The 10840-nt window shown below is 36.6% G+C and overlaps 1 protein-coding gene across 2 annotated transcripts in view; it reads left to right on the top strand.

Annotated features, from left to right (window-relative positions):
• The first annotated feature begins 674 nt into the window (after nucleotides 1-674).
• Nucleotides 675-10840, top strand: part of ZC3H14 (zinc finger CCCH-type containing 14) — a 36669-nt gene continuing 26503 nt past the window's right edge. The window contains exons 1-2 of one of the 2 annotated variants that reach the window (XM_034418290.2): nucleotides 675-1156; nucleotides 8421-8463. In XM_034418290.2, the coding sequence (XP_034274181.1) occupies nucleotides 1121-1156; nucleotides 8421-8463 (79 nt within the window). In that variant the 5' untranslated portion in view covers nucleotides 675-1120. Of the gene's footprint in view, nucleotides 1583-8420; nucleotides 8464-10840 lie in introns of both variants that reach the window. The other variant, XM_034418291.3, reaches the window with a different exon arrangement.

Below are 10840 nucleotides of genomic sequence, written 5' to 3'. Positions count from 1 at the left end.
CTTTCAAAGTTATAGTGGCACTGAAAAAAGCGACGTACAACCACTGGAACATCCTTGCAGTCATATCATTTGGGCATTTGGCAACTGGCATGTATTTATGTTAAGGTCATGTGACCACCATTTGTGACCTTTCCTGTTGGCTTCTGATAAGCAAAGTCAAAGGGGGAAGCTGAATTCACTTAATGACCATTCACTTAAGAACTGCAGTGATTCTCTTAACAATCGTGGCAAAAACATTGTAAAACTGGATGTGATTCACTTAACAACCACCTTGCTGGTCCCAATTGTGATCTTAAGTCAAGGACTACCTGTAATACATTTTTAAATACTCCATAATGAATCGTTAGAATTTTTAAGTTGCCACAGGACTTTTTGCTTATTTTAAAACTAGCATCAAATACACTGAAAACACAATAAAAGTTTATAAATATTAAGTGAAAAAGACACACCCTCAAACTGAGTGAAAAATTTCTTTCAAGTGCTCCTACAGAACATTATGGAATGACATGTACAATAAATGCAAGAAGGAAATATAGTTCTCAAACCTGGACAAATGTTATTAAAAATGGTCTTTACAATGCCTCTCAATCTAAAATATTCGACTCTCCTCTTTTCCTTTGGAAAATGGGCTTCGATCTACCTCCCCTGACACACCCTTTGTGGCGAATGTTGCCATAACAACCCACTCGAGGTGAATAGCTGTTTGGCTGACAAATGTGCTTTTAATTCACCAGGAGACATGGAGAGGTTGCACAATCAACCCACAAGCCGGCTGCCTCCCCAGAGAAAAGCATCAGCCCAGAAAAGCTTCTTGTGAAGGGCGCGTTAGTACCAGTGTTGCCTCCGCCGCCTTCGTCCTCAAAGTGGACGCTCCGCTTCGGCTAAGAGTCCAGTGAAGCCCGCAAGGAGGAGCTTTCTTTCCTCACTACCGCCACTACCGCCTCACTACCAAAAGGAGGCGCTGTCGGCGGAGGCCTGCTTGGGTTTTATCCCGACTCTTTTTCTGCCTCTCCACCTCTCTCTCTCTCTCTCTGTCTTCCAGCCTGTAGCTGGATTGGGGTCGGGCCTAGCTGGTTTCGGGAAGAGTGGGGACTGGAAGCCTTTGGCCGTGTCGGTGGCCATGGAAATCGGCACCGAGATCAGCCGGAAGATTCGGGTGAGAGACGTAAACCTCGGTGTGGTGGCATAGGGCGATGAGGGCTGCAGGGGACACCCCCCCCTCCCACAAGGGGAAGGCGGGCGAAGAAAATTTGGAGGGGGGGGTGAAGCGCTTACCCCTCCCCCACATTTTTTTTCCGCGTGGGCCCCGACTCGCTCTCCCCCCCCCTTTTTCATTCTCCCCGCAACCAATGGCAGGGCCGAAAGTTGCTTTGTCCGAAACCGGTTGCCGCGCGTCGGCTTCTTTTCGGGGGTTGCCTCCGAGGTTTAACCCAAAGGTGCTTTTTCAAGAGGCAGCTGGAAAGCACCTTTGGGATAACCATGACCCGGCTGACTGAGAATCTCCATAGACATTCTCCGAGGGTCACCTCCTCGCTTCATCCCTTGAAATTGATGGGCGCCACAAGCGGAGTGCTGCTACAAGGTCGGTTAAAATACAGTTTTGTACGCAAAAATTAAAATAGCAGGAATCTGCAGGTATCTTAAAAGCTGTAGCTATCGATTCACGTTGATGGACGTTCATCAATTTTAATTCTGTAGTCTCTCCCTTTATAGTCAATGTCTTTCTTAATAAACGTATCTGTTCTGTCTCCCTGCCCAAATCCCCAGGTACTCCTGTGAGTAACTTGGGGTCAGTCTTCCTTAGTTTAACACACCTCATAGAGTGGTTGTGAGGAGTAAGTACTGTGTATAATGTCGTTCTCCTGAATGAAAAGTGGTATATAATCTAATAAATCAATGTGCATCTATCTGTCTAAGCATTTTTGACTTGTCAGTTCACTCAAAGTGAAGGATTTAAAGTAAGTAACATGCAGCACAGTCTTAAAGTCTATTAGCTCGAATGTTGTGGTCATAGTAAAGAGCCTTGGTAGTACAGGGGTTTAAGGCACCCTGTTATTAAGCTGGTTATTAAGACCAGCTGCCTGCAATTACTGCAGGGTTTGAATCTCGCCAAGGCTCAAGGTTGACTCAGCCTTCCATCCTTTCTAAGGTAGGTAAATTGAGGACCCAGTTGTGGGGGCAATAAGCTGACTTTGTATAAATATACAAAAGGATGAAGGCTATTGCTGAGCACATTGTAAGCCGCCCTGAGTCTTCAGAGAAGGGCGGCATATAAATCAAATTTAAAAAAAAAATAGTAGATACAGTTTTGATCCAAATTGCCTGTCCTCAAATTGGAAAAAAAAAACCTGCAGAAGAGGTGCTCCAGGTAATGAAAGGTATGGAACAACTGCACTAGAAAGAAAAAAAAATATTTGGCATCATTTAAAGAAATAGTTTTAAAGATAAGATATACTAGACTTCTTTCAGCAAAAGGCATAAACAGATTTTCAAGCAATATCACATTACTAAATGATATCTTTTGTTTTCATAATATTTACTAAAAAGAAGAGATACACAGAATTGTTTATGGTGCAAGGAGAGTTATCAAGGACAGTTTTTCTCATAATATTAGCCTACAGTATCATTCGCAGCCTTGAGTAATGAACAGTTCTTTAGTAAATATTATGAAAAACAATGTATGAAAGAATTGCTTCATTTAGCATGTAATGGAAAATAAAAAGATAATCACTACAAGAAGCAGTGCTATCTATAAATTTAAAGAGTTGTGAAAGAGAATACTATGGTCAAATTCATGGAGGAGAGAGAAAGATAATCAGTGCCTATTAGTATGATTGTGGTTATGTACTTTTAATATCAGAAGCAATATGCCTGACAGTATCATTGGCTGGGGAGCACAAGCAGGTGAGTATTGTCTTGCTTGCTGGCTTTTTCAAGGCATATGATGGGCGATTTATTGTGAGAACAGAATGTTTGATCAGATGGACTTGTGGTCTGATTCAGAACAGTTCTTAAATTCATTAAATCTTGTGTTGCTCAACAAGACTGATTTCAGCTTAGGAAAGTGCTCCTTGCCATCAACAGTCTTAATCAAGAATCTTCCATTTCTTCCTAAATAATTTGGAACTTTCTTCATATATTATTCCAGCAAAACTCTTATTTGATGTAAAAATGAAGCCCATTCCACAAATTCTTTCAAATATAAAGGCACAAGGGAGTGGGGTGCATGTTTTTGTTCTTTCCACTGCACAAGCTTTGCCTTTTTACTTTTAAATTTCCATGGATTGTGTAAGGAAGGCGCTGTACTCATTTTTACTTGAATCTAGTTCTTCATTCTACTGTATAGTGAGATGGCTGTGTGTTCAAGCGAATGAAAGTGCAGATCTTCAGCTCTTGTGCTTGACAGGAAGTTAGAAAATGAAAAAGGAGGGAGGATGTAGGGTATTGGTCACTGCACAATCAATTGTGCTCACGTGCCTTTGGTTCTCAGTGCTTGTAAAAGTTTGTGAATAGGCTGAAATGTTTATAGGACTATAGTTGTTCCAGATAAATGAGCAAATTATAAGTTTTTTAATTATTTTGTTTTTTTAATTTCAGATCGAAATACAATCATTATTCATAAAAAATTTGAATGGATAACCAATGTTTATATACATATATAAAATCTGCTCTTTATTTAAAAAATGTTTTGTAAATTGGAAATCCACACAGATTAGTACTGATTTGGAAAATACTTCTGTTGATATAAATGTAGCTATGTAGAAAAATAGTGAAGGGATATATTTCTAGTCAAAATAAAGCTTTTGATTTTGTCACATGCCAGAATTTATGTCATAATGCTGTTATGACAAGAAAAGCTGTATTTCATTTTCTCCAATTACTAGCATAATTTTCTCTTCTATGCAATTCCTAAAGGTACAGAAATCCTCTTGGCATGGTTACTATAGTAACCTGGAAGCAGGGATCCTTTGATTAGCTTTATTGTTAAAGAACAAAATAGTTCATGTAGTGAAACTAAGTTTACTTGGTAAGAAATGGCAAAGGCTTTCTTTGTTTATTTTATGCTCAAACGAATGTACCTTAAAATCTTGCTCCTTTTGTTCAATTTAATTCCTACAAAGTTACAGGTAATCCTTGAGTTACGAATGTAATGGAGCCTGCCAGTTACATTCCTAATCTGAGTATTCGTTGGAGTGAATCATGTAAAATGAACATGAGAACTCTCTGCTTTTGAATCCACATTCACTAATCGAATATGCAGGTCATTAAGTGCACATGAATATCTCAGGGTGGGGAAGGCCATGGGGGGGGGCTAGTAATGGAACAGACCACCTGCTTAAGACCTCCCAAGGCTTTCCCTGACCCACTGAGATACTTCATGCTCCCCACAATTGCTTCCCCCTCCCCATCCTGCCACTCCGGGTCACTTATCTTGTGAAGATCTAGCAAGCTGTCTCCAGCCTCTCTGCTATGCAAGATCATGGCTCCCAGAAATTTCCAGTTTCTGCACAAAACGTTTACAAGCTGACGGGCTGCTTTGAGGCAGTGAAATCGCATCCATCTGCTCTTTCAGAGAGTGGTGGCCTGAAGTTGTGTGACATCACGGCCCTCAGAACATTTCGCTCTCAGTGTGCAAAACGCTTGCAAACTGATTGGATGCTGGAAGCAAAATTATCCAGCGTGGCAGGATGGGAGGGAGGAAGCAATTGTGGGGAGCTAGGGGGAGAATAGGCAGGGTGAATTTTGCAGTGCCTTTGCAGTCATTCATAAGGATGAATGACTGCTGTGATGCTGCAACATTCATAATTTCGGAACTCTTATCGTAAATACTTGGGGAATGGATTATCGAGTAACTTTGAACAGTCACTAAGTGAACTGTCATAACTCAAGGATTACCTGTATTTTTTCTTTTACTATTTTTCTCTAGGTAGCATGATATCTTAGTAGCTGCAGGAGTCGATGTTTAATTCTGTCTCTTTTGCTCAGCAAATTTGTTGAGTATAAACAATCAAAATCTTATCTAACAAAACCAGATAATTTAGACTATGTGGCTCAATCAAGAAAGTGATTAGTTTACTTGGTTCTGCAGAAGTAAAAATGTGTATTTCAGTTCAGTCGTACAGATCCCTCTAGTCATCTTATAAAATGTTATGAAAGCTGTTTGCTTGAAATTAACTTCATATCAAGTAACTAAGTTTTAGGATTGTGCAATGCTTTGGACTTGATCTTCAAAAAATGCTTCAGAGGATGTAGAAGCACAACCATAATACCATTCTTTAGTACCTTAAAGCAGCGGTCCTCAACCTTTTTGGCTTGGCGGCCATAAGAATTCCATTATAAACCTGCATGTTCTGAGCTCACTTCCTCTCCTGATCTAGCATCTAAGGGAAAAACTAGATTTTAACAGTCTTCCATTGTTAATAAAGTGAATAGCATAGAAATCAGAACACAGGTAGTCTCGTCTTACTACCATAACTGAGCCCAAAATTTCTGTTGCTAAACAAGTTAACAAAGTGTTAAGTGATTTACACCCCATTTTATGACCTTTATTGCCACACATTCGTTGTTAAACGAATCATGCAGTTGTTAAGAGGACCTGGCTTCCTTCATTGATTTTGCCAGCTGGAAAGATTGCAAATGGTAATCACACGATCCTGGGACAGCACAACTGCCATAAATACATGCCGGTTGCCAAGTACCTGAATTTTGATCATGTGACCATGGGGATGCTGCAGTGGTCGTAAGTGTGAAAGCCAGTCATGTCACTTTTTTTCAGTGCTGCTGTTACTTTAAACAGTCACTGAATGAATGATTAGAAGTCAAGGACCGCACTGTACTACTGTACTGTAGTATCTGAAAGCATAACTGGGTAATTTCTCAAGCACTTAATTTAAGTAGGTGTGTAGAATGTCCTGTTTTAGGGGTGGAAATTTTTGTCAGGAAAAATATGTTAACAGTGAGATTCTTTGCATGATTTATTTATTCAATTTCTATAGCCACCCATTTCAGTCCATTGACTTGGATTACTTGAAAGAAAGCCTATGTACAATCAGTTGAGATTTATTTTTATGTAAGATGTGCCAGGAGCATGACCTACTTCTCATTTTTAAATCATATAATCCTATGCTGGAGTTGTATTTTCAGAACAGTTAAAATATATATAATTAAATGGAGGTTTTATTTCTCCTTGAAATGTGACCTAAATATGTGGATTATATAGGTTATATGGTTTTAATATTGCAGATTTATGTCTACATAAAGCAAAATGTGGGTTGTCTTCTACATGACCAAAGATGCTAGGCAAGACTTACAGAATGAGTAATAATAATAATGCATTTATTTGCATATTTACTTGCTGGTTAATCCCATTGGACAAAGACCGCTGTATAAATATTCAGAATTTCTAGAAGGGCACATAATATTGCCCTTAGTGGCTTTGATTTTAATAGTTGCTTTTGGCTCTGTATTTGAAGACAAGAGGAAATAAATATAGGTTAGCACCTTTCCTATTTACTACCACCACCTCAGTGATGGTGGCGCTAAGAAGATAAAAGCAAACATAAATGCAGTTTGTCACTAAGATGCTCCATCTTAGTTTAAACTATGGTTTCTAACCTGCTGACAGACCACAGAAGGCTTTCTGAAGATGTGATTATATCACTTGAAGGGGTAGAGCTGGAAAGTTGTGCTTTTTTATATGTGTGTTCAATTTTAGATTTAGGGATGGGTCCGAGAATCTTCTGCCTTGTAAGAGGCCTTTCATTTCCATTACCATTTTTCCCCCATAGAAATTCAGCAGTGTGAACTCAACATATTTCAAGGGTTGCAAATGCAATTCTAGGGAGGGGTGGTTGGGGATGCCTGCATACCATGATCCACTCTGGATACGTTGTGCACAGGTTCTGGATGTTGCATATAGAGTTTTTAGGCACAAAGTTGAGGCAAAATTATATTTAACTTCACCCTTCTATATAATCCAAAATGAACAGTTCTACACTGCAGAATCTGTGAGAGATATTGAGCAATCCAAGGATGAGATCTACGCTTGCATTTGGCAATGGCGTTTTATCTAGGATATTTGTTATGTTCCTTGCTGATAATTATATATAATGATTAATCAAGGAGGCTCTCACTTGGCTGGTGGAGCTCTTCAAAATTCAGAAGTTTTGTAATCTCTCTTGGCATTGGTCTGTTTAGTCTGGGACTTGGCCATCAGCTGCTTATATCATAAGCTTTATCTCATTTGCAGAACCTTTAATTTATAGATAACAAGTGATTATATTATCTCCTTCGGCAGCTGAGAATCAATTCTGTTGTTAATTTTTCCTTCTCACCCCATTTCTATGTATTTCCTATAGTTCATATTTTAAAGCTTGATTTATTAAAGCGTAATTATCATGTAATTTGACTATTTTATAATTGGTTTTAATCTTGACACATCTCCTAAATTTTTCCTAACCTTAAGGATACTCAGCTGAAATATATATTATGTCTCCAAAATATTGTATCCGTTTATAAAATAATCTGATTGTCATATGCAATATAGCAGTCTATGAACATAGAACCCCATTGAAGCTGTTTATTATTACATTTCTCTGCTTTTATAATTTATTATAGTATAGATCATTATAGGAGCTTAATTTATGCATCATGTTAAGCCAAATCCTAGCAGACTGCATTATATCATAATGCGATGTGTAAACTAGGTCAGTATGTTCATTAGATCATCTTTGAGCCAAAAAGGAAAACATTTAATTTAAATGCTTTCATAGTATATCTCCTCCTTAAATGCATCATTAAAAAAACCACCTCATGTTGCAAGCAGATTGAATCTTATGAATTCTTGCCCTGCCTTGTCATCTTCTATTAGTTTCCCTTGTGCTGAATTTTAGATGAGTTTTTCAAGTGAGGAACCTGTTCTCTATAACTGGCATACAATCAGGGTTGTGCATTTTTATAAAAATAACTGGGAAGAAGTGCTTTAAGATTTCACATGAGCATAGTGTATGGTTGCTGTTCATTAATGCAATTTGCTCTTTTCAGGCTTCAGTGCAAGTGTAGAAAAAACAGTCTGATTTAAGGAGTTTACTCATTAAAGTTAATCCAACTCTAAAACAACTGCAACTTTTTTTTCAGGCTTGCACTGAAGTCCAAAGAAAATTTGGTATACTTTAATAAATAGGAAAAAGATGTAAGGCCTAGATTAGAGCACTTCTGAAAATTTTTGGAACATGTACAGCCCTATCACATGCATTAATATAATGCTTTATAAAGTTTTTAAAAATGTTTTGCTATTCATGTGATCCCTTGAAAAAAAAATAACATTTCATTTTTGAGATGTTTGAAACAATTTCAGAATATTGATGGTTTAAAAGTAAGAATTCTTTTGTTTTTTTCCCCTTTTTGTCCTGTACATATAGAGCGCTATAAAGGGGAAGCTACAGGAACTAGGAGCGTACGTTGGTAAGTTTGATAGTAATTTTGTATTGATATGTAGGCTGTTTAGTTATTTGCCTGGTTTGTATTTTCCTCTTCCATAAATCTGTTTTCTAAGGGCAGCTAGAAAATAATTATAAAAATAGAAAATTAAAAAAAAACATGTAAACTTATGTTAGCAGCATTCTTTTCAAAAGGGTGTGTTTGGCATTGAGATGCTAACATTAGCTGTTTTTAAAAGCATAGGAAAACAAAAAATGGAAAGCATTCCAGTTGGAAAAGCTACCATTAAAAAAGTGACACTTGAGAAAGGTTATAATGGTCTTATTTGGCAGACAGATTGATCTGGAAAAATAGTCCAACTGTTATTTGAAGAGCAATTTTTTAAAATAATAACTTCATTAAAATTTACAATACAAAGATAAAATACTAATACAAAGTAATAAAAATATAAAAAAGAAAAGAAAAAGTGCAGATAGGAAAAAGAAAATAAGAGAAAAGATATATAAAAGCTGACTCCCCTCTCCTTCCAGATAAGTTTAAACAGCTTCAGTAGCTTAATAGCTCGTCTACTATTTCAATAAAAAAGATACCTCTTCTTCCCATAGCTCATATTTTATCAATAATCCAATTATAAAAAAACTCATTGTTTAGTTCTAATCAGCCAAAGTTTATTAAGAGCTGACAAAAATTAATAACACACGTTTTGATCTTGATCAAATAAATCCATTTTGTTATTTGTACTTATCACTTTCTCTTAGAAATAAAGCAAAAGAATTATCTTCTTCCTTTATAAACAGATCTTTCTCCTAATTCAGTCCTAATCAAAAAGAAGTTCAATTAAGAGCTAGCAGGAACCATAACATACACATTTTAACCTTGGTCAAATAAATTCACTTTATATTACTACAGTTTACTTTTATAAAGCTTTTTAATCCCATCAAAGTTAATTTCTTATCATTTTCTCTTTGTCTGCTTTCAGGAACAGCTTCAGTAGTTTAACATGTCCCTTCCATAAATCCAAAATAAGAAACTTTTCAAATCATTCTTCTGATTTATTATTTATATGTCCCTTTTGGTTAGTAAGACATCAACTGGTTGCAAATGTAAATCCATTGTGGCATTCTTTTCCATATCACTCTTGTACTCCTCTGGCATTTTCAAATTCAGTCAAAGTAACATTAGTCTCTGTTTTATACAGTAAGATTTGTTTTTCTTATATATCCTCTCACATCCAATTCAATTCAGTTTATTGCAGTCATAGACCAATACAGATGCTAAACAAAATAAAGTTTAAGACCGAATTAAAATACATTTCTAAAACAACCCGGCTAACATCTATAATTGAGGTTCAGAATACAGCCTAAATTAAATTATAATGTAAACATTAAAATTATATTAAATATGATAGCATCTACAATTACATCAAAGTAAGAGTATCTAAAGCTACTAGTATTAACCAAGTTATAATATATAAAATTTAAATGAATTACACTGAATTATATTTACAGAGAATACATTGTGGGCAATTGGCCCATCAGCATTTGATGGATTTTTGATATTCACAAAATTTAGCTGCCTCATATATGTATTTTTTTTTCAGACAAACTTGTAGATAATTTCTGAGAGACTGTACATTGTTCCCAGGCAGCCTTAATTTCTATAGTTGAATAATATTGCCCCATTGTATTAATGGCTCTCTTTAATTGTAATCTTTAATTCTTTCTGGTTCCCTCTAGTTAACTTTCAAATTCCCCTCTTATCATATGTTTATTTTCCAATCAGCAAAACTTTCCCACAGGAAGATTTCTTAAAATTTATTTCCCAGTATTCAGATATTCTTTTACAAAATTTTAAATACCCCATAAGCATAGGAAATATTCTTTGAAGTCCATCTAGAACTGTTCCAGAGTCCACATTCTAATCCTTCTTTTGCTGTTTTGAAAAGTTTTTCCTTTTTAAATCTTAAACTTATATGAAACTTTTTTTATCCAATAAAATACCAGATAGAAGGAATTCACCCAATGTGATGAAACTTGCCCTTCAGAAGATTCTTAACAACCAGAAAATCGTTAATAAGTGACTTCTACAGTAGTTGAGAGGAAGTAGGCAAATCCAGTGTTCATTTGAAGGTGCCGAACTGTGGTTTAGGCAGGGTGATTTTACCCAGACTCTCTGAGCTGGAGAGAAGTCTGTGGGTAATCCTAGCCTTCTTGATCAGGACAGGAGTTCCAAGGAAGTGATCCATTCATCAATTCCTTTTCTCACCGTGGCCGTCAGCTCTGCTGTTATGGAGTTGTCTTCAATTCACCATTGTTCCCTGAAAGTTGAAGAACACATTTTTCTTAATGGTCTCTGTGCATCACATTCATAGACTTAGAATGAAGATGGGAAAATAGTTTGA

This window comes from Pantherophis guttatus, chromosome 1 (genome assembly GCF_059756535.1).
Source record: "Pantherophis guttatus breed Tessera chromosome 1, ASM5975653v1, whole genome shotgun sequence".
In the NCBI taxonomy this organism is placed as follows: Eukaryota; Metazoa; Chordata; class Lepidosauria; order Squamata; family Colubridae; genus Pantherophis; species Pantherophis guttatus.
This window is presented reverse-complemented; position numbering and strand designations above follow the sequence as displayed.